We start from the raw sequence: 25,038 nt of genomic DNA, 5'->3' as shown, positions 1-25,038 counted from the left end.
TTAATTTAAATCTTTCATTTCATCCTATATCCATTTCCCTATTCTCTTACTCTGACTGCGCTTCACCTTCTATCAAGTAAGCTTTGAATCTATCGCTACAAAGAGATCTTGTATATTTGGACTAAACGACATTAAAATAATCTCAAAAAGAATTTAGACAAACAAATAACAAGTAAATACCTGAAGCACCTTCGCTATTTGCAATAGACGAGTACATTTCCGTGATAATTTATATTATATACATATATTACCGTCTTAATAGCCCACAAACCGGCAGCGTGTATCGATACCATTTAGGGTATGTCACAGGCTGACGGTTCCTAGTGACTTGAGGCTAACAATAATTATAATGTGGGTGGTTAGCGAGGCCTCCACCCACGGGAGCCGATCGCCGATTTATTTTCACTACTCCGCATTTTAGGCTAGAAAGCAAGAGTCCACTTTCGATCTCAATGTTGGTAATTTGCCTACATTTGATCTGCGTTGGCGGAATTTGCACAACTGACGCAGCGAAAGGGTTATCTTTGTTGATTTGTAATTGGCAGTTACTCGGTTATCCAATGTGTGTGTTATGATTATGTGGGTATAACAAGAACACGTTTAAATAGACAGGTAAATAAACGCTATTGTTTAGAGGCAATTACTAAAATCTAGAATAATTAAAAGTGAATAAAGATATAAATAAATTTGAATGTAATAATAAAAAAAATATTCAACGAATTATAACTAAGGAATTATTTCAAAAGAATAATAATTAGTTACCCCAACAATATGGAAACGTGAATCGATTACTTGAGTATACAGTATCAATGGAAATATGGTTTCTATGCGATCAAAGTAGATAACAGTAACCGAATCTCACGACACGACCAGACACACATATTTTACACAAAATATGCACCACTAATAAAGGGCATGACTTGATCCAAGAATGAATTTGAGATCATTAAAATTGGTATTGGGTGTACTGATTTAGTCGTATACCTATGTTGGAATTTCATATAAACGTTGGCTTGACTTGGAGTGGCTTTTATAAAAATCTTCTTTAACATTCTTTTGATTTAAGATCTGGGTATATAATTGGCAATAAGAGAGAGTGGATGAATTGAATTGACCCCGATGTCGTGAATGGATGCGAATTTTTCGAACATTACAATGAAGCAGGCACAATTAATCCCGAAACCCCTACGAGTAAAAAAGGAACCGAACTTGAGCTTTTTTTATAAACAGTTAATGAAAATCATGTAATATATGACGTATAGTTACAAGCGTATAGTTATAAGCGTTACTAATCTGCGATCAACATCCATCGCACTTTTCTTCCGAGCGTTTTGCACATGACTCCATGAGCTACGTAATTGATAATTGCCATGGCGCGCCGTACCAGAGACCGCGCGTCTGTCAGCGTTGTAGGTGAAGTACATGGGGAGATATGTTTTTTTAGGTAGATATGAGGGAACAGGAACGTTTTATATTTTTATTTCTTTCTCTTGCCCTTTTTGTCATATAAGGTGGGGTCGGCTCTCCTAATCAGAAACAGGATTTTCTTTTCAGTTACTAGAAATTTCTATTTCACATGCAAACACATAAGTTATCGTAATATATAATAAAACTAGCGACCCGCCCCGGCTTCGCACGGGTGCAAAATTATAAATGTTATTATACATAAAAACCTTCCTCTTGAATTACTCTACCTGTTACAAAAAACCGCATCAAAATCCGTTGCGTAATTTTAAAGATTTAAGCATACAGACAAACAGACTAAAATAGCGACTTTGTTTTATACTGTGTAGTGATTGCATAGCCCGAATGTCACTATTACTGCAAATCAACTCTCCTTTTTCTCTAATCCAAGGCAATCGTTCGCTATGGTTACCACGCGTCTGTCCGCGCCGTTTAGTTCCGCTGCGCCGGCGCAGTTTCCGTGTGCATTGTGTTACGCATTGCACATTCTACTCGTGAGTACATTCTTGACATTTCCACTTTTTTGTTGTCATTTGCTAATCTCTTGGCATTCCGCGTATTTTAAGATGATTTCTTATAGGTTCCATGAAAAAATTGATGAAACGAAGTGTGTGCGTCTGCGTGGAAGGGAAAGAGGCGTATTTTTGTAAATATGTTTATACACCAAGTTAGAATACTGTTATTCCTTTTTCTCTTCATAAAGACATAGTCTTAATCATATCTATCTCTCATTGCATTTCGAGTTTCAGATTGCGCCTTCAAGGATCTTACTTGCTACGCTTGTTAACTGGGATTATATTTTTGTTTTATATTGTTTAAAAAAATCATCTTAAATAACGTAAAATAAGCGGAGTTAATGCCAAGAGGCATGTTCTGCCTGCCTTTCTAATCACAAACACACACAAACAGTCAAACAAGAATGTAGATAACCCGAGGAATAAATATATTAAGATTAGAAATTTATCACATGTTATTTCTCATAAACTACACACGAATCCACCACAGGTTAATCCATAGTTTATAGCAAAGAGAAATGTCATATCACTTGAAAGCCTGTCATATCAGCAAGATTAATTTCCTTGTTTCTCACACTATTTGGAACACAAAGCGCTGGTCAGCTTTCCGCGAAAGGTCGCGAGCTTATCAAGCTCATTCATTCAGACAAAACCTTAGCGCAAAATATAGACGGGACAGAAGTTGTTCCAGGACGGTCGGTGGTCGAATTGTAATGTATGTATATTAATCATGCAATTAAGATTCAGACAGTGACAGCCAATCGCCTTAAATAACAATCCTAAGTTTATTAGCCTATCCTTTAGTCGTCTTTTATGATATCCATGGGAAAGCAATGGAGTGGTCCTATTCTAATGTTCCGGGAACCACACGGCTTTTTTTACCTAGCTGCAGCAATATGATATTAACGTGAATGTTTGACTGTAACAGTTCAGGGAAAGCTTCTGTAACAACTCTATTTTGTGTCGTCGACCACTTTCCTGTACAATTAAATCGTCAACTGTAATCTCTTTAGAATATTGTAATGTAGTATGGGAAAATTCCTTAATGTATACTGTTGGAAGTAAATGAACAAAAGCAAAACGTAAGGGCTTGAGTATATTTGTATGTGTTTTTAAAAGCGAGCCCGTGTTAGTGGAGTTGCTTTATTGAATGTTTAATTTTTTTGACACAATTAAGTTATTTAATTAGTAAGTCTGAAGCTATTTCTCTTCATTGATTTTTAGGGTTTTTGGAATTCCTTTTCATCCCCTTCCCTTTGATATATTTAAGTTATGTAAAGTTTAATAAGAGTAAGCATATTTTTAAATACTATTTTAAAATTCAAAAAAAATTGCGTTCGAAGTGGTTCTTGTTGCTTGCTTAAAGAAAAAAGTGTAATTAATGAGTGCTATGCTACGCGCCGTGCTACACCGCTACGCCGTAGCTCTGCGACTAATTGCATTGCTACGAAAATACGTAGTACGCGCGGTATTGTTATTAAAATTTCTATATTTACAAAAAACAAAACAAGGCGGTGAAGAAACACTCTCTGTCAAAGCAAAACTGTTTGTTTTTTGTACATTCTATTTTCTGGAACAACTGGACATATGTTTTTTTAAAACTGGAACACTTGAAAGAGAACCATGATGGATGACGAAATTATATCTTGATAAAGATCGTTTAGGCACACGAACGAAGTCTTAAGTATCAACCAATAATCTAATAAATAACTTTTAGGACATTATATTTTTAATGTGTCACTGGCACTGTATTCCAATATACGTAAAAAAAAAAAACAATTTTGTGCTTTGGCTTCTGTGTGCCTGATGCTAGGAAAGATGAAGCCTCACAAATTTTATTCGCACCAAATAATCCACTAAAACAATGTCCCACTACCCAAAAATTTAATAGTGGTGTAAATTAATTAATATATCTACATTAATTTCACATGCCTTTCCCCGGATCAGTTGCACAATAGCCGTGGGAAGACCCACGTCTCGGTAAAATTATATTATTTATTGTCCCCGACTTCGTCCAACTTTATTTTGTAGTCATTGTTACTGTGTTACGAAACGCATTTCACTTAAGATTTTAATTAAGTGCCCTTTCGCGTCAACAATGCACGATGATTTAGGTATGTTGTGAAAGGTAACATTGTATGTTTAGCGCGCGCATAGAAGAGTACCAATATCGATTTATCATCAATCAATGCATACTTATAATAAAACAGAAATGAAAAGTTTAAAAAGTATAAATCTTGTGGGCGAGTAAGATTTCGAATAAATGTACGTTATATATATATAAATATACATTTTCCCAGAGGGGTAGGCAGGGATTACATCTTTCACTAGCCACAGTCCCCGCATACTTCTTTTCCTTCATCCACATTCATAAATCATGCCAGCTCATCGGCTCCAAGTACTATTGACCTGACCTTTTGCCAGAACGTCTCCGAATAATTGTACGTTTCTGTATAACTTTTTCATAAGTGACCAGTGAGTTGTACAATGTAAACCTTAAAATACAATAAGTAATTAGAAATATACATAACGTGCATTCTTACGTCGTTTATATTACGGGCATTTTGTGCACTAAATTCTACAAGATAATACAGTATGCGCGGGTCTTTTCTAGCCCATAAATCAATGGTCCAGCTCAAGGAGTTAAAAAGTATATGGAGCTTGCATAAAGGTTGTATTTTTTTTTAAATAGGTAACTACTGCTTATAATAAAACAAACTTCTTCACAAATTGCTTAACTAATTAGTAAATTCGTCGTGTAGACAAATTTCTAAGCATAAAATGATCTTAGTTAACCTTTCGGTATTATTGAATAAAGTTGTGAATTGTATTTTTAAAAACAGATTTTATTCGCCAAAAATATCTATACATTCTTTACATTAAGATATGCAATTTTTTTTATAATTTGTTAAGTTATCCATATGTTTTGCGGACTTGCTTGCTGAATAATTAGATAATCATAGAAATACACCCATATTTTCTAAACTCCTTGGTTCGACTAGTGGTCATGGTTATTTTGAGTTAAATATTCAAAGGTGACTTTAAGTAGAGGTTAATATTATGGTGCCGTTCTGACAGTTTGACATAATTATACGGGCCCAATATTATGCCATAATAATGCAGGGTATGGCCTATATTGTTTATGGGTTGTTTAAATATCTTTGAGGTTCAAAGTGAGTTGGAACAAAAGTTGTTTATGTTTAAGAAGCATGGTGTGTAATCAAGTGTTTATATAATTGCACAAAATTGCAGCGTATGTTGTAACTTGAACGAACTTTCAAGTATTGTACAGACACAGTTTTGTCCTGTTTTGTTTTAGGTATGCTAAAATCAAAGTTTGTGACAATCAAACCCAGGAAGCTGCCATTGCTGTACACGGCGCGACAACCGGCGCCGGCGCCGATCCGCGTCCATTCTGCCGTCTGTTTTGCATAGGTACTTTCTATTTCCGCCAGGCGGCGCTACAAGCCATAGCACCCCGTGTTACGTAATATCAACGAATTAACAATAGGACTTTGTCTATCCATGGGCCGTACCCGGGACATGGACGGAATGTGTTTAGTTTAGACTTAGGAATCTAAAAAGTATTGTTTAGTACTTACCATACATGATCTGTGGATGATGACTGAAGCTTTGTCATCGGCACGGATACTGACTCCTATACTAATGAGTAGATTTCGTTGTGTTTAAATTGTTGATCAAACGATACATTTGAATTAAATAACAGATTATAAGATTTACATAGTTCTAGCTTAGTACCTCAATTGGAGAATCATCAGGTGATCTTGGTCAGTTGTCACAAAAGAGTACTCTATTTCAGTAAATTGGAAAATGACCCTTTTTAAGTTAATAAAAGACGTTCGATTGAAATAGAAGTAAGTGGAGAATGCACACAGGCTCCCATTCGATTTAACCTTCTAATACAGTTTTTTCTCGGAAACATGTAATGCAATTCACGGTAACAGGTATGATGTAACTGTCAAGATGTACGTTACATTGTTTACTGTTAATTCAGCAGAGACGTCAGATGATGATGTGATGATTGCATTTTGCACGGTTATATGGTACTTTATTATTAAAAGAAGATTTACTTCTTTACAAAAATAATTGCTGAGGACATATTGAACTTTATGGATCTTTAAAAAAATACAAATTTAGATTGATTGGAATATGGGAAGGGAAAAATGATATCTCCATAATGATTGAATCCTCTATAATCATTGAATTTGACAGCTGTAATTGTAATCCAGCTTTATTTTAAAATGTTGGTACCTTGTCGTGTGGATCCTATACAAACACAGATCAAGAATATCTGTGATTTTAATTATAAGGTTCATTGTTAAATATTATTATCACGCCTCTTTCCTGAGGGGAAAGCAGAGGATACATTATTCCAATTGCTGTAATCACTGCATAGTTTTTATGCTACTTATACATTCATCAATAGTTATCAATCGTTCCAATCAATCCTTTTATACGAAATATATATTCACCTTCATAATTATAATAAGTGAAAGCAGATAGTGCAGTGAGTACGCAAGTTTATTTCTTGTAGATAAATTCTTAGATACACATAAGACATGAAAATAAGAGCTACTTGCTCATTCTCTTCTATCATCAGCTGCGTCATGTCACATGACATAGCTGATGATAGAAGTGGTAGAGCAGTAGCTCTTATTTTGGATCTACTTGTCACAATTAACAACGGCCAGGGTGTTCGTTCTTGAAAACAAAACCATGAAGGTTTTACACACATCCTTATTAGACAATACACTGGAAACTAATTTCCTCCTTTACAAGACCTTTCCTCGTCAACGTAAAAGCCGGTCCCTTCCCACATTTCACTGGCAGTGCCGTAAACTATCACTTACATATTCAATCATTCTATTGTATAAACATGTTTCCTGGTAGGGCCGCCGGGCGTCGCCACTCGGCTGTCGTGACACTTCCTCCTGAATATTTAGCATCTGTGAAACCCATGGACGTTGGTACGTCTGTATGCAAATCGAGAAAAGTACTGTACAATGTAATGACAAGACTTTAAATATTATTATGTTGTGAGATCAAACGGTCACATTTTATAAATTACATAGGCATTCTATGTATAATAATTTATGAAATGTGACCGTTTGATGTGAACACGCCTCTTTCCCCTGTTTTCAGGAGGAGGTAGAGAATACAGCTTGCCATTAACGGCATGATCTCTGTATACGATCTCATTGCCTATAAGATGAATACCAAGTTTATAAACCTTTCCCTTAGTCGCCTTTTACGGCATCTATGGGAAAAAGAGATGGAGTTGTCCTATTCTTTTTTATATTATTGCCGGGAACCACATGGCTTAGCCAAGTATTTTTACCGGGAATGGATTTAAGTTTCATTTGCCTTCATCAAGCTTCTCTTGCAAGCTTGTCGATCTAGAGTATTCTTGACTTTTCACCATAACGTTTACGATTTGATCAATAGTACTAGTAGTCCCTTTTTCACTCGCCTTGTATATTTGCATAGTTAACCTGCTTTCATTCATCCTTTCCACATGACCAAACCATTCTTACGACGTCCTCAAGAAATATGCTGCTTCTGTTTTGACTACAGTAACTTGCTACTTCTTGCAAATCAGGGTAATCGGCTGATTAGCATGACAAAGACGGAGACAGGAGCGTGTAGGTAGTAGGCGTCTTTTTATGTTGTTCGGGTTATAGATGAGCCTTTGCAAAATACCGTTGCTTTGGAGTCAAGGTTATGGTTTTGTTACGGCATATTATGCTAGTCTTATTTAAAATGAGACTATCATCTCTTTCATACGCTCGTATTATATTATCGAAAGCCATTTAATATTAATAAAAAAATAAGAGTAATATTATAAGAAATACTAGCGTTTACCTGCAGCTTCGCCCGCGAGAATTTAGTACCACTTACAGAAGAATACGGGTTTTTGGTGAATACCACGGAAACTTCAGTTTGTACCGGCATGAAAAGTATCCTTATCCAGACTCTTAATCATATAACAGCAAATTTTTTTCAAAACAAAATCATTTATATCCCAACGGGATTAAATCTTTTGTAGGTATGTTTAGGTAGTAAATATTAATTCCTTTTTTATTCCTCCTTTCCAAGAAAAAACGAACTATTAAAAGTATATTTTTTTTTGCCAAATGACTATAATAATGATCCGTTTGCCTTTTCAATATCTCGCCACAATACATGTAGAAGTTAAAACGTGACATCAGATGAGCATTCTGACCAATCCACGTTTACATAAAAAAAAAATAACCCAAATTCTAAGTACCTACATATAATGTAAAACATTAATGTTTGTTTGATTACCCGCTTGTTGACCCGCAACTGGTTAAATTGGTCGTCCATATTCGCCATCTACAGGTTGTTCTATTTTATTTTCTAGCCAGACAAATTTATCCCCAAAAAGATGTATGTAACGTTACTAGTTTACAGCTTTTGGAGACCACTGTTTTAAAAGAGCCTTTTCAACCAGTCACCTCGTTATTCGAAAAGATTTTATGGCATGGTGTCTTCTATCGCTCTAAGTTCTCCGTTCCGAATAATTTCAAGCTTTAGATAGCACCATAAAATCTTCAAATACTATAACACAACTAGATGCGTTTAATATCCATTATACGATCCGTACAAATTAAGGACTAGGAAGGAGAGACGTTTAGGATACGTCGCAGATAAGAGTGATGAGAGATAATTTAAAAATCCATACTGCAATCTTTATTAGGAATAGTTTTACAATCTTTAAGAGGACATGGGTTCAGCTAAAGACGATCGCAGGGGAGACCACAGCGGCACACCGTCACAAAGGCAATAACGAATAGGGATTATTTGTACTTTTTTGTACCATCTTAGACCTTATCTTGCTCATCACCAGACAGATTGAGGAAAATTTTTCCATGGGTCAAACGCACTCAAATTTTGAATTAAATATTCATACATACATACACGGTCACGTCTATATCCCTTGCGGGGCAGACAGAGCCAACAGTCTTGAAAAGACTGAATGGCCACATTCAGTTATTTATGATTGATAGAATTGAAATTCAAATAGTGACTTGGTTGCTAACCCATCGCTTAAAAAAGAATCCCAAGTTTGTAAGCATATCCCTTAGTCGCCTTTTACGACATCCATGGGAAAGAGATGTCCTATTCTTTTTTTGTATTGGTGCCGATACGTAATCCTCCTGTGTGTGTGATGTTGTGTTATGTTGCGACAAGCGCGACAGGCGGCAAATCAAATTAATCGAATGCACTGGGTCACGCAATGTATTCTCATTTCATTATTACAATTGGGGCATTGAAGGATCGAATTAGAGATATATAAATTTGGAATACTACTGAATGTTTGTTTGCGCAATAAAATGTTTTGCAAAGCACTTGACTGAATTCAGACGTCGTTAATTATTCAGTAGTTAATTCCGAACGCTGTTAATATTTAGAACATTGGTAAAAGCTATTTAAAACGTCTAAATTAGGAATTAGGCACTGAATAATTTGAGACGGAATATTCGCTTTACCTAGGATCATTATCTATTGAGTTATGTTTGGAATATATTACATACATACATACACACATTCACATTTTTATTACTTTTTAAAATATATAATTTTTTTGTGTGCGTTTGATCTCAATCTGCCTGGTGGTAAGCAAGATTAGGCCTAAGGGGGGCACGCAAACTCAAATATTGTTGCCTATTAACTCTTGCCTTTAAAATCCCCAAGTAGACGTTGCGGGGTAGACAGAGGCAACAGTCCTGAAAAGATGAAAGGCTACGTTCAGCTGTATGGCTAAATTATGGAATAGTGACAAGTTGCTAGCCCGTCGCCTACAAGAAAAGAAGAATCCCAAGTTTATCAGCTTTTCCCTTAGGCGCCTTTACGACATCCATGGGAAAGATATGGAATGGTCCTATTTTAAAGTGCCGGGAAACACGGCATTATAATATATTGACTTTTTTTTATTGGGGAGGATAGGGGAAATTTTATAAAATAATACGGTTTATTAAACGTAAGTAACAACCAAAAGGGGGTTTCCCCCTTTTGGTTGTTACTTACGTAAAGTTTTAAAATTTAAAGAATTTTTGATATTTAAAGAATTCATAGATTAAATGAATTTCTTCCACAATGTAAATTAAAATTGTACCTTCAATGATACGAACGGAATAACGCCAGTCTTATCGAGGCGCCTTGCTTCGTGTTAACTTCTGTGGCTTCCTTCCGATCAGGAAATGGAACGCAACCTCGTTGACAGTATAGATAAGACGATTGCATGCTATGAAGGTAGTTTATTTGTGTTATCAAAAACAGAGTGTTTCTGACTTGAAAATTGGAACTTCTTCAAAAATTTAGAGCCTAACTGAAAGTTAAAACAATCAGTTTAAACTTTAAACAATCAGTTTAAACTTTCAGTTAGGCTCTACATTTTTAAAGAAGTTCCATATTTCAAGTTTTAATTTCGATGTAGTTTGTGTGGTAACGACGTTCCTATCTCTGAAAGTAGACTCTTGTTGGTTCAAGATCCGCTTTGGTAAAAAGGAAATTATTTAAAAATGGGTATAGTCCGTACACAAGGACACAGTTTTACGCTAATTAGTTTTTATTAAGAACATAATTGTATTTGATATCCAGATAAGAGTCGGTAAAATAGAACTGACCTATGTTTTTAAAGAAAGTTAGAAATAAGACTTTCTTTTAGAGCATACGCTTAGACTGTCCGACTCAATAGAGTACTCTAAGCTTTTTTGTCACATCTCAATACGAGATTGATATCTTACAATTAAAATTCTCTACCAAATTAAGTATTACACTATTCGAAATTAATTCGTTGACACAGCAACGATCCCCATAACTTACGTTCTGCTCCTTTAACCCCAACTTTCTCCAGCCGTATATAGGGTATTGGTGAGCCGAGACAGTGACCGAGTGAACTAAGATCACAAAATAAATATGCTATAGAAGAAATGCGATGGGCTAGAAACCCGAATCTCAATCAATACTAGTCATTAACCGCGAATTAAGAGCTCGCGAATACTTTTTATAAATTGTGAATATCTCAGAAACGAATTATCCGATTTTATGCCTCACGTGTACTTAAAAATTATATTGACAGATCATACATTGTTACATGCTTTTAAACTTATCGCGTTACAAACAAACATAATACCACGTAAGTAATATACTTTTGAATCAGTTTGTTGTGTCACATCTTGAGTGTTTAAAAATCTACCAGACTGAACGCTGATAACCAATATGTTATCACGATTTTGTAGCACGGTGCCCACTATCATTATTAGTTCTGTTTGAGTACAATTATGATCACCATTAAATTAGCTTTGAAATTTACTTAGAAGTTCGATAGCCTTTATGAACAAATGTTCTTTGAAAAATTGGTACAAACAGCAGGTAACACCGGCTGTCTTGCCTGTTATGCATTTTTTTATTTATTATAGTTTTGTTTAATACTTGTACTTATTTTTCTCACTTTCCAAGCAGGATTTGACTCTTACAATTTAATCAAAATCTATACAAGTATCGTTAAATTATTTAATTTACATTAATTTTAGTCGAATAATTTAAATTCAGATAAATAGACTTGTTACATTTTTATACCCTCTTTATTTATTTGCCGTAGTCAAGTAGGGCTTATCATCCCGCGGGCATCTGCGGGTCACGGGACTGATGCTGGTAGAATTTATTGTGGCTCCACTGCTCTAGTGCAAGTGTTTCAGGTTAACAACACAAATTGTTGCTTTAAAGTAATGGGATTGGAGTATTTGCAGTTCACAGTTGTGTAGATTTCGTCTAGATATACTAGAATTCTACAGTTAAACACGTAATTTAGTATACATACTTTTTTAACCATCGTTTAGCCCGTGTGGTTTAGTAGTCTTATAAACTTGGGATTCTTCTTTTAGGCGATTGGCTAGCATCCTGTCACTATTTGAATCTCAATTCTATCGTAAAGCCACATAGCTGAACGTTAGTATACATACTTTTTTAACCATCGTTTAGCCCGTGTGGTTTTCGGGACCAATAGAAAAATAATAGGATTACTACATCTCTTTCCCATGGATGTCGTAAAAGGCGACTAAGGGATAGTCTTATAAACTTGGGATTCTTCTTTTAGGCGATTGGCTAGCATCCTGTCACTATTTGAATCTCAATTCTATCGTAAAGCCACATAGCTGAACGTGGCCTATCAGTTTTTTTAAGACTGTTGGCTCTGTCTACCCCGCAAGGGATACACACGTGTTTATGTGTATGTATGTATGTACTCTTTTAACCGTACCAAACAGAAACCTAATTAACTGACTGATCAACACACAGCCCAAACTGCTTCCGGGTAAATTTTGAGCTGATCACCACAACACACGACAGACACAATTCACACATGAGAGTACGCAGCCATGAAAGCAAAAGGTTGATGATATGATTTCTGTAATTATCCAAATGAAATACTATTAAAATTTATATTGCAATAGAGTTCGCACTAACCTGTACCCGATTATAGCATGCCTTATTCTCACGGATACTCGATTTATTTAGGCACATCGCACACGCAGAAAACTACCCACGCGGTAATCCACGTAACTGACTTTTTGTCCACATCAGTGCTCCCATCTGTCAAAGTTAAGTGCTGTAAAAACGACTCAGCCTCGTATTAAAGGCATTAGGCGGCAGATGGACTGGTAGGACAAGCCTAGACTTGCCTATTAAAAGTTCTTTGACATGCTAATATATGTAGCTATTAGCGCAATGTGTGGTTTTGTGATAATGTTTCCCGTGTTTGGAATTCCAGTGCTCATAATACGGGAATAAATTAACAATAAACTAGTTGTCGCCTACGGTTTTGTTGTTGCGAATTCCGTTTACTTACAGTGTACTGCTTCTAGGTATGGCATTTATTGAGGAAATTTAATAAGAGCACAATGTGGAGAACGAAGGAAAGAAAATAAAAACAAGTCATATGCTAAAAGAATTCGGTAAAAAGATTTTAAATTTTAATTTTTCTACAAAAACTTTATTACCTTTCAAAGTAATTTATGACGTTTTTTTTTCCATATAAGTATCAATTACCAAGCAGAATAACATCGTCAAAATAAAAATGCAAAGTCCCAACTTCTATTATTCCGATTAGATGGGATATGTGGTATCAACGAGAAAATAGTGGTATAATATTTATAAATAAATCTGCTATCTCATGACAAATGAAAGCCTACTTCATATGATGTAGCCTTAATGCAACACTCATTATTATATGACAAAACAAATATGGCGCATCCGGCGGGTTAATTGATTTTGCACCTGCGCCCGCGCAGTAATTACGGCGTATGATTAAAGGCTCCAGGGTAGCTGCCGGGAGAAAGTGGACATAGCCTGTGGCAACGAACTGGCAATCATAGGGTACGATGTTTTTGTCACTTTATGAAATGATCTAGGTTTTTGCTGCGATTAAGCTCGCGGGTTCCTGTGACACCGCGTAAGACATTTTCTAACGTAGGTCCTTTTCTCGACTGCAATTTGGTTAACTTCATATTTTAAAAAGTCGATTTTGAAACTTTCACACATAATGAATTTTCCAGTAAAAAAGGTAGTCCAATTCATGTAATTTTTACTTACTGAATATTTGGATTGTGGCAAGTGGAAGGATGTAGTCTTTGCCTGCCTGTCAACAAGGGAAAGAGGCGGGATTTGTGTATGAATGTATTAATATTTGGATGCAACACAGTGTAATATTGCAGTTGGATTCTTGTACCTACACCATTTTGGTATCCTCACTTTAAGTTGTGTTTAATACCGATTTGTTCAATACTAAGGAGGTGACTCCTGTCTCCCAGTTAAATTGGGTTCATATATGTTGTCCTAAGTGAAAGTGCTTTGCTTACCCTTAGTCAACTCCCATTTCAACCGCGTACAATTTCGGCGCTGCTTTCTTCATCATTACAGTATTTTATCGTCGAACACATGTAATTTTTCTGACGCATTATGTGATTAAAGACTGCCGTGGATAGTCGAGACCGTACTCTTAGAAATCAAGAGTAATCACAGGCCAGTGTCAATGAGAGATTCTGTGATTGGGGGCTTTTACTTACAAGGTCTGATTTTGTTGCAGAAAGCAAAAAGGTTGGTTCAAATCGTATGTGCAGTGCAGTAGTCGGTTTGTAATTTATTATAAATTGATGCTAAATGCATTTTAATTTGATTCTACCTCTTTTGAATAAGAAAACAAATACTTACAATCATGCACAATTGGTAAAGTATTAGAAAGCGAAAACGGCTGAGGATTTTTAAACTTCAAAGGATTGACTTGAAAATATTACACGAGTCTTTTTAATAATAAGACCTGTCGCACTTAGCTCCATCTCATAGGCCGTGGCAAAATTAATACAATCCGACATAAAACCTTAACCATTTCATTAATCTTGTTTCCAAACCAGCTTTATGGCAAGTTCACATTGTACGGGTTGAAAGGACGAGTAAATATTAGGCAAAATTGCTGCATAATCAAAGGTTGAATTAAGTAGGTTATGGATATTGTAATCAAACAATCGATCCAGCTGACCTTGGCTATATGATGCCACTTATGATCTAAGTCTTGTTTTGTCAACAATAACTTAAGTTGCATCCCAAAAAAGATCTGGGCGGATCGGGCTGCAAATTGGATAATTTTCATATGATTCAAGCATGTAGCCTTTAAAATCCGAAGAAAACTTCTTAAAGTAGAAAACTTGAATTTCGAAACACACAACTCCCAACAGCTTGGTCAATTGGCAACACATTGACTGCATGGGTAATTGAAATTAGTAGCATTTTTTTCTCGCACAATATGAACCCGATATTAATGGGTGCAGCGTTGCGTGTCACAGACGGGAGCGGTTGCATTCAGACAAAGTTGGGTAACAGCTTCACAATGGTCAGGAGTTCCAAACAACGCGTTTGCTAAGCCTGGCCATTCATTGGTCAGATACACGATCTGTGGAAGATGACTTTGGCTCTGGTAGGAGATGGCCTAAATATAGCATGACATTCACTGGTAGGTACGAGAAGGCGACGTTTATATTGTCATCAGAAGGCATCTCGGCATAAAAGGCGATTAATTTGGCTTTGATTTAATTATTTATTTAGGAGTTAGTTTCTTTGTGATAGTTTCGAAAATATTTGCTACCAGCATTATCTATTTTTTTTTAATATTTGAAATTTTCCAAGATTTAGAAACTACTCGTACTTACTACAACTTCTTTCTAAATATATGCATACAAATAACCAATCTTTATCAGGCAAAGCCAAAAGTCACCAGATTCGAGAGATTTAGCTGGATGGCTTTATGATGGAAGATATTTTATGGTGGAGTCACAACTTTGGGTGATGCACGAAAGACTGAACGATTATACGGCGCAATCTCCTTTGCTCAGTGTAGCATATGTTGGGTAATTTGTAGTACAATAGTGTGGTCTCGTTCCAATAGGTGCTCCTGATAGTTACGGCTGGTGGCCGCGGTGTTGCCAGATCAGTTGCTTCATGTTCTTGAATAAGTTATTAGCTCAGCTGTGGTGTTGCCATGCGTGAAATCTGCCTGCTAAATATAATATGCAAATTTCCCAGATTTCACCTGATAGCTTTTGTACATTTCGTGGCAAACTTTATAGCAAATGAAAAAGTTACTGTTTTAATATTTTAGGCATTATTGTTATTATCTTTGTTCCCAAGAGATCACCTTATTGAAGATACGTCATATTTTAATGTTTATTCCTGAGTGCATTTATTGGAAACTTCATCCATTCGTGCAGAGTGGTGTCATTAAAACTTTTGCCTAATCCTTTTAAGTTGTGTTTAATATTGTACATTATTTACAAGTTTATTACAAGATTTCAAATATGTCAGAATTATGAAATTCGATTATACTTAGTTACAAATCGCAAACTAAAGAAAATGCCATACTTCTGATGGAAAAATGCAACGTCGTATATTCTGACAGGTTTCAAATGATACCTCGTTAGGTTTATGACAATAATCTTGCGACGCTGTACCTCGCAACTTATGTAAAACATGGCTAAAGGTTAAGTCATGTAATAATTCGTAGGCCAGGGGTCATATCACATTTTATACTTGTAATTATACATGAAGTAAACAATATTGTTACCGTACCTTATTATGATTGATATCGTTGATATGATGAGAATTTATCTACTTTTATTAGATTTACATCAATACAAAAAATATAGAACCAAGTGGTGGCTTAGTAGCCTCGAATTTTCAGAATTTTGACTTGACCAAGAAAAGATTTTGATTGTTTACGAACGCTAGAGGTTTCTTTTTCACCACGTACGTTTTTGTTTACGATGTATCCATTGCTCAATATAAAAAAATAAAAATTATGAATGTAGGCAAATATATAGGCCCTTACAAATTTTTATCAACAATCTAGTAGATGGTAACAGGAAAATAAGCGTTTATTGTATTTCACGTTCTCAAAACGACCATGGTTGATTAAAATAATTCATAGAGACTGAGGAATTTCATCGTTTCAGTAGCACCCATATCGCATGTCGTAATACCGATTACACCACTCATCTTCTAATCTATGGCAGTCATCAGTGCACCTCATATATTACTTATGCTCCATATACAGACCGCTTTCGCTCCAACTTTAGACCATTCAGACGGAGGTGGGTCTGGCAATCCGGTTATGCAATAGTAGTCATACAAAACAATGCCACTGTATGGATGACATAGCAGATAGCTTATTTTGGTAGAACTAGACTTTAGGCCGGTGTTACGTTACTGCATGTAAATGTGCATTTATATTTGCATATATTATTGATAGCAGTGATTATTTTCTGATTTTTTATATGTTTTTAACAAAGTTCAATGATATTAGGTTGAGGCTGAGTTTTGTGGAGGAGAAATATAGTGCGAGAAAAACATTCGAATATGACTTGAACGGTAACGAATGTTCACTCAAAATCAGATTATTTTTTATATTGAAACTATCATCAAATTAGTTTCTAATGTCATTAAGATTTCCAATTCAATGTTCAATTGAAAGCATGTTACGAGCCAAGAAAGTAAATCTACTCAGAATCTCACATTCATGACTTTTATTAGCCATCCAAGCCTGATTGAATTTACGTAAGTTATCAATTAGAATCTACAATCTTCGTCTCTTGGTAGATGTATGTTTAATTCTTATATCATTAATGTGATGATTCGACGTAGTTTTACAAATTTTAGTGCACCATTTAAACATGAACCACTTAATAGGATATTATAGTGGGTTCAAATCTAGATTAAAAAATCGGTTACTTCAACTACTTCACCACCGGCTTTGTCCTACTTTTCTTCGAAAAGATAACTTCTTTGAAGTGGTCCTATTTATTCTGCCATACATTACTATTTGTAGAACAAGTAGCAAGTAGTACTGACTCTTTTCTCTTGTTCCAGCTGGTGGTGAACCTGGCGATCGTGATCTACCGGGCGCTGGACTACACCCACTCCGAGGATGAGGAGCGGCTCATATCCCCCGACCTGGAGGGGCTTATCACCGAGATGACGGGGTGCGATGATGGAGGTAAGTGTACATATAGACATCTTTATTCCTAACAGAGTCGCAAAAGTATTTGGGAAATTGTCTCTGAAATCTCCAAGGCTACGTGCGGCTGGCTATAGTTATGAGATTTGGATTATGATACAATATTAGTTTTGGTACATTTAGTTACACTATTGAATTAGGCTAAGCCTGTAAAAAAAGTGTATATATTGTAAAACATATACATACATAAATAAATTTATTCGTCATTCGTACTTGTTTACATCACGAGGAGAACCACGCGAGGTCAAAAACAACATACAACTACAGGATTTTGATAATATTTAAGAGATTGGGAGATGAATGGAGGAAGCTCCACTAAAGTCCACCGACAATAGAAAGCACTTAAATTTAAAAAGAGAAGGGGTTTCTATTTCAAAATTTACATTATAGGACTTCCTCTTCTTCTCTTTCTCTTACAATTTTCTTTGAAACTCATTTGCGTCTTTTATAGCGTTCGTTTAATATTATTTTAATCGCATATGACCAATTTAATTGATCTTTGATTTACCAATATATAATCGGCATTATTGATTGAAATAAATAATAACTACTATCTATCTTTTAACCCTTTTCAAGAAAATACATAATTAAATAAGGATAGTTTTCAACTTTATTGTAAATGTGAAATGTAGATAGGTACCTAATGTTAAGCAATGCACTGGAAGAGAAACCATAATAACTTGCAAGCCGATATAATAAATCTGCTCCTGAAATTAGTCGCGTAACTTCAGCGTACTCGTGTAACTGCCAATTTGAGCTCGTATCATTGTTGAATCGTAGCTGGAACAAAAATAGACGTCACAGAAAACTAACTTTTTGAATACTTGATTTTTTAAGTTTTGTATTAAAATTATTTTGTTCTTAATTTGAAATTATACGCATTAAAATCTGTGTTGTAATATACTTAAGTACATGATCACGGCTATATACTTTGCAGAGCAGACAGAGCCAAAAGTCCCGAAAAGACTGAAAAGCCACGTTCGATTGTATGTTCGAGTAATCAAATTAAAGTCGTGACAATGATGAATAAATTTTGAGTTATCAACTTCTATAATATATCAAAAAAAGTAAGAATCAGTGAAAATTGTATCAAAGCCTGTAAAAATACAAATCTGATGAGTTTTTATAGAATCTGTATCCATAAAAAATAAGTGATTGTTATATTGGATATTATTGTTTCTTGTACGTTTTACCTTCTGTCGTAAATTTTTATTTTAGGCCATTTTTATTTTCGGGTAATTTTATTTTTTTGACATTACCGTTTTGACATTAGAGTTACCATACTCTTTGTTTCAACTGTGTTCATTTTATAATTTACAATGGAAAGACCGATAAAATACACAATGGGAGCTTTCGGCTTCTGTCTCCAAGTTCAGTTTTCTCTGCACTGAACTTTCACCTCGCTGACCTTTCTGCCTCGTCACGTCCGGCAAACGTGTTGTTTGCCAAACGGATGCTTAATAGAGAAACATTTAATAACGTTTGATATACTATTGTTTGTACGGCGCCATTGTAAACCTGTAGATATAAATGAGAAGCTTTCTCGTATTCGTTTCGTTGTGAAATACACCGAGTTTTTATTTGATAGTCTTAATTAAAATATTGATATTTCACGTCATCTTTAACTGACTTTATGACATAAGGAAGGTTGTCAATCTCGTTGTTTAGTTTTGAGATCTTCTCAAATATTTTAATCTTTGAAAAAATTACGAAATTTGGAGATGGTTAAGTTAAATAAAGTAAAAAGCCGTTATTATTACCATTCGAGATATTGTGCTTGTTAAATTCGCTGATAAAAATGTTAAAACAACACCAAACATTTCTGAATAAAAAAATCTCCTACTCCATTTTATAAAATTTTGCATATAGAATAAAACTACTAACTACTACTAAATGTTAATGATAATACCTTCCTTTTTTACTCTCTGGTTCTTGTCAGTCGATCAACGGACTTTTCTCATGATCGATTTAAATATTCTAATGTTTTAAGTAGGCTTACCGCAACGGGACCCTCCAGTTCGCGTGACCTCACCAAACAGTGGCTGATACACGCACAAAGCCGCAAGAATACAATTAGTCTCGACCCGGATTCGAACCCGCACTATGACAATGGGCAGAGGAGTGCTATCAATGATTCCCATGCATCGGCTCCCATACGCAAAACATTAAAAACTGGGTCTACCATGGAAATAGTGCGATACGGTACACAGTAAAGATAAGAACGGTAATTACTAAGTAGATACGGGTAACAGTTGATCTGTTAGCACTACTAACCTATTTAGGTGTTTTTTATTTTTATTTACATACATACGTATAATTACGTCTATATCCCTTGCGTAGTAGATAGAGCCAACAGTCTCGAAACAACTGATAGGCTATGTTCAGCTGTTACGCTAAGCGATAGAATTGAGATTAAAATAATGACAGGTTGTTAGCCCATCGCCTAAAAGAAGATTCCCAAGTTTATAAGCCTACTCTTAATTGCCTTTTACGACATCCATGGAAAAGAGATGTAGTGGTCCCACTTTTTTTTCTATTGGTGCCGGGAACTGTACAGTACATTTTTTTTTATATAAACAGAGTATTTAAGTTTTGGCGAGCTTGGACCCGGAAGCATAGTGGCGGAAGGTGCATTTGGGAATACACATGCTGATAGAATTGACCTCACCTTTTACCAAAATATTCCCGACTTAATCAAGAGTTAGCCAACTCGATTTTACCGCGAAGATGCTCAGATATACTAAAACTTATATCGAACTGTATAAAAAAGGGCTGCATAGTCCAAAGTAAATGTAATTTAACTTTACCAACCTACAAAAGGAATGACCAGAGCAATCTAATGAAATCTGAGACACCTAGAAATGCTCATAACATGATTCAGCTCTCAATCAAACAAATATGTTTTTTAAGTAAATATATAGTGGCAAAAGTGGTTCATCTGCATTCAAAACATCACGTCGACAAATTAAACTATTAAAAATCAATAAGTTTTAAAATACCATGGTAATGAAGCCATAACGAAAACCAAATGATGGGATCGTGTGAAGAGATCCATTGCCATGCACGAAGAGCCATCGAATACCCAGCATGGGTCGAATTATATTTCAATTTGTTTGCCCCACGGTAGCCGCGTAATCCAATAGAATGATTAAAGACGTGCGTAGGTTTATCAAGAGATAAGTTTCTACGAATAGTTATGTTTTTCTATGATAAAGTAATAGACATTTGTTTTCCGCGTGGGTCGTCTAATCACTTTCCTTAGGTACATATTTATAATGATATTATACTCGTAATAAGATAAATATGCTTGTTTCGTTTTTGAAGTACGAATGAACATTAGTTTTAGATTTATTTTTATACTAATTTCTAGATTTTATTTTCATTTATTTATGCGTATGATTCGGATTCGTTTGATTTTATTCCCTGCTCTTCATTGATAACTAGCTACATGTAGTCTATAGTTATTTATTTTAAATTATTTAGCAGTAGGCAACACAACATAAACAACACAATATTAATAAAATTTGACGTGTTAAACCAAATAATATGAAAAGTCATCCCCCTGGCGTAAATCCCGTTCCTAACTCTCTGAAAATTGTAGTCTAATTGATCCTGTGCATTAAGTCGTGCACTTAAATTATTTATTCGACCACCTCGCATGTTACGTGTCTTTTGAATCTTCATGCTTACAAAAGTTTTCAAAGTAGCATAGCTAGTGTTCATACAAGACGATATAAATCAGCTTTGTAATTACGGGTAAAAGTGCACAATGGAGAGAATTCCGAAATTTAAATATTCCCACCGCATTCCAGTGCAATGTTCCGTTTGACGTTTCCGTTCTTTTATTTTTTTGTGTCCACCAAACTTGTATCTACATCCCTCTTCTAATCATACTAGAGGCGGCAACTTCGTCCGCGTGAAAACCCTGTCATAACGTTATAATATTATCATTATATATATATTCATATATTAAAATATTATCTCACAAACTTTTGAATTTACGTATTACATTAATAAAATTTCGTCGACCAAAATTCAGATCAAGTCATCGAAGTTAGGTTTAATCACAATGAAATCTTACCTACAGTATACATTAACATGTACAATCACTCTTGAAAAGGTTCTATAACCACTATTACTTCAATATCTGATATGACAAGTTGTAGACATAGAATGTAATAAAACTGAGGTACAAAATTCTTAATTTTGTTGTTTGTTGACGTCATAGCAATATCGCGTAGATATTACACGAGTTAACAATCTTGTTAACGATCCTAATAATAACTATTTAAGATAATATTATCCGGTGTAAAAATCCAAATCATGTTTGTATCATAGGTTATCAAAGGAATGAAGAATGAGAGATTTTGTTGCTTATTGCGCAAGAGTTCCTACGAGTATCATTCTAACTTAAATACCAATTTGACAAAACCGAGTAGTTTTCTTTATTTGATCTTAAACATTTTTCTTAGTAACCAGTTTAAAAAAGCAGCAGATCTGTACATTGATGTAGTCAATTTCTGTCAATATCTTACTAGTATATATTGGACCCTACAGATGATAGTTCTGTTTCCTTCACATACGACCTCTGCACGGCTCCCAACTTCGCTCACAATGGAACGAGACGATTTGTTCCGCCTGTATTTCATTGACTTAAAGTAACGTATTCATTAGATGCATTCGCTCTAGAATCTAGAAGAATCACATTCCCAGAATATCTTCTTATTCCCTTTCAGGCAAGTTTCATAAATTTGTCTGGAAAGATTACATAATGCAATAAGGACGCTTTTTGTGCATCATACAATTTAAGTTATATCTGAAGAATCATTTACACAATCCAACGATAGCAATGTTCCGGAAAAATCTTCACCTTTCAAAAAAAAATATATTTTGAAATTTGAAAAAGTTCAAAATATATTAGAAAATGAACTAGAGTGCGTCCACGAGAACCGCAGTAAAACGAAAAATCCACATTTATTTCGCTCATATGTATCCGCTCTTATTGCATCCCTAAACTACACCACATAACCCCTCAGGAGTCATCCTCAGGAATCTACATGGTAAATTTTACATAAAACCTAGCGGTTTGGGCTGTGCGTTTATATCATCAGCTAACTAGTAAGTCACTATCCACTTTTATGAATGACTCGTACACTTTGGGTTCATCTCTTCAAAAGACCCAGATCAATTCAAAGACCAAAATATTATCAAAGGAATGTCTAAGATATGGTTACACCTTAGCTCCCACAGTCGCTCAATCTAAATTAACTTGTCATATTTTCTGCTTTCGCGGTCGTTTTTGCAACGTCCACGTCTCGTCGACTCGATTCATGATCGGGTTGCAAGTTCTCGAATACACGTTTACGATTTCCTCCCGATGTTTCCTAGACTTTGCTATCAGCGTGATGAATTTATCGTGTTTTAATAACACCGCCGGAAAGCGTACCGTTTGTATCTAGAAAATTTTATGCCAATCATAACGTTCACAGGCTCGTATACTAACAGTTTTATTACTGGATTATTTGTGTTATTAAGTGCAACTTTACTGTAAAACATCTTCCTGTTGCTCTATTAAACATTTATCACGCCAACTTGTTATATAAAATATAGTGCCTAAGATACTTATATCCTTGCGGTGTTCCTTTATGAAATTTATTGTATTAAATGTTCCGAGCTGATTACAAATGTTTTAGCTACAGTAACATAGACTTGTTTTTAAAAAATATGAAGTTGGAAGGATGTAGTTAAGCGAGCTTTTTAAATAAGATTGCTTTTACGACGAGATCAGTGAAGACAAAGATAAATTACATTTCAAGGGAAAAACGTTACCCTAACGTGGGAACTTCGTGAGAATCGTCAGATCTGCATACAAGATTAAAACTTTCAAATTGTAGTACTTCTGTGCTTAATGCACGTGCCTTACATTGTTGTTATACGATTTGAACTTGCTTTTAGGAAAAAAATGTTAATTACGAGTATCTTTTCTAGTCTCGCTTTATTTTTGATCAGCAAATTTATATATTTTAAACTCTTCCTTTTCTGAGTAGCTGACTGACAGACAACGCATAGCCTTAAACGCTTGGTCAAGGTCAGACTTGAAATTTGTCATATAGAGTCCTCATGTTGTCGAGGGTTGCGCTAAGAGAGGATTCCCCATAATTCCCGTGGGAACAGGCCTTAACAGGATTTTTCGTTATACCATTAATTGGTTAATTACCTTTCTTTTCCTTAAATTTCAATAATTTTGTTTGAAATCATTCAACAGAAAGTTCTGATAAAACGACCTCTCAAATCGGTAACATCGATCACTAACGGACAGATCAATAGAGATACTGTCATTTGATAGAATCGGTTAAAATAGCCGAAGACATATGAACAATAGTGGACCAAAACGGTCAAACGGCAAGGATCATTAAAAGAATGGAGTGAACAAGACATTTTAAATACAATGCTCTTTCAGGATCATCATTTTCGTTAGGATAATTAAGTTTGATTATTTATTTACTGAAGAACTATTTTACGAATATTAATGTTGTTATGATGATTTGTAACGAATACCCCTTATATTTTATTCAGAATCAAAATAAAAGATTAGTGATGGTTGGGTTTCTGAGAATGCAAGAGCCAGTTTGAGCATTTTTATTAAAAGTCTAAGCATCATAAGAATCCGCTAGAAAATTAATTAAAGTTTAACCATACTCCATACGGTTACGAGCTCCATTATACAAGCGTTGTTGCCGCGTTCACCTGCCCAATGAGGCCGTCCGACTGACCCGCATCCTGAGATACTATCGATACTCGATACTTTCGATTCGATTTATTCGCCCACATCGGAATAAACATGTGCATCTCTACGGTTGTATCTCATTTCAGTTTGTGATATCTGCATCTCACATGCATACATATAATCACGTCTTTATCACTTGCGGCGTAGACAGACTCAACAGTATTAAAAGACTGAAAGGCTACGTTTAGCTGTTTGGCATAAGATGGAATTGAGATTCAAATAGTGAGTGGTTGCGAGCCCCTCGCCTTCAAGAAGAATCCCAAGTTTATTCGCTTTTCCCTTGTTTTTTAGCCTTCGGCTATTGGTCTATTTGACAAATAACGTAGAGGGATGTTATTTTCTGAGTTATGTATAGTCCATTTCTATATGACTGAAATAAACAATATGTATATCTATACTATATGTCTTTTTTGCTGATCATTTCTCGGCCCTCGACTTTAATTTTTTTTATTGCTAATCGGTAAGGGAATACATCCCGATGAAACCAACACATTCAGGCATCAAGGTTAGATTACCCTAAAGTTTGCAGGGGTCAGACGTGAGTCTCTTCGTGTAAAAACATGACTTACAAAATTCAAAATTTAAAATTAGGTAACTTGCATATAAAATTAACTTGTTACATGTGAGAATCAAATGTTATTTACGGTAAAATTTTTTTTTTACTATTA

General features: G+C 35.2%; 1 protein-coding gene across 3 annotated transcripts in view; it reads left to right on the top strand.

The window, feature by feature from the left end:
- LOC106128974 (protein spire) overlaps positions 1-25,038 on the top strand; it is a 150,345-nt gene that overhangs the window by 70,210 nt on the left and 55,097 nt on the right. For all 3 annotated transcript variants that reach the window (XM_013327375.2, XM_060945481.1, XM_060945475.1), the window contains exon 3: positions 17,436-17,562. In XM_013327375.2, coding sequence (XP_013182829.2) covers positions 17,436-17,562 — 127 coding nt within the window. The remainder of the gene's footprint in view (positions 1-17,435; positions 17,563-25,038) is intronic.

This window comes from Amyelois transitella, chromosome 2, assembly GCF_032362555.1.
Source record: "Amyelois transitella isolate CPQ chromosome 2, ilAmyTran1.1, whole genome shotgun sequence".
NCBI classification, from domain to species: Eukaryota; Metazoa; Arthropoda; class Insecta; order Lepidoptera; family Pyralidae; genus Amyelois; species Amyelois transitella.
The sequence above is the reverse complement of the archived record's forward strand: the minus strand, read 5'-3'. Positions and strand labels throughout refer to the sequence as shown.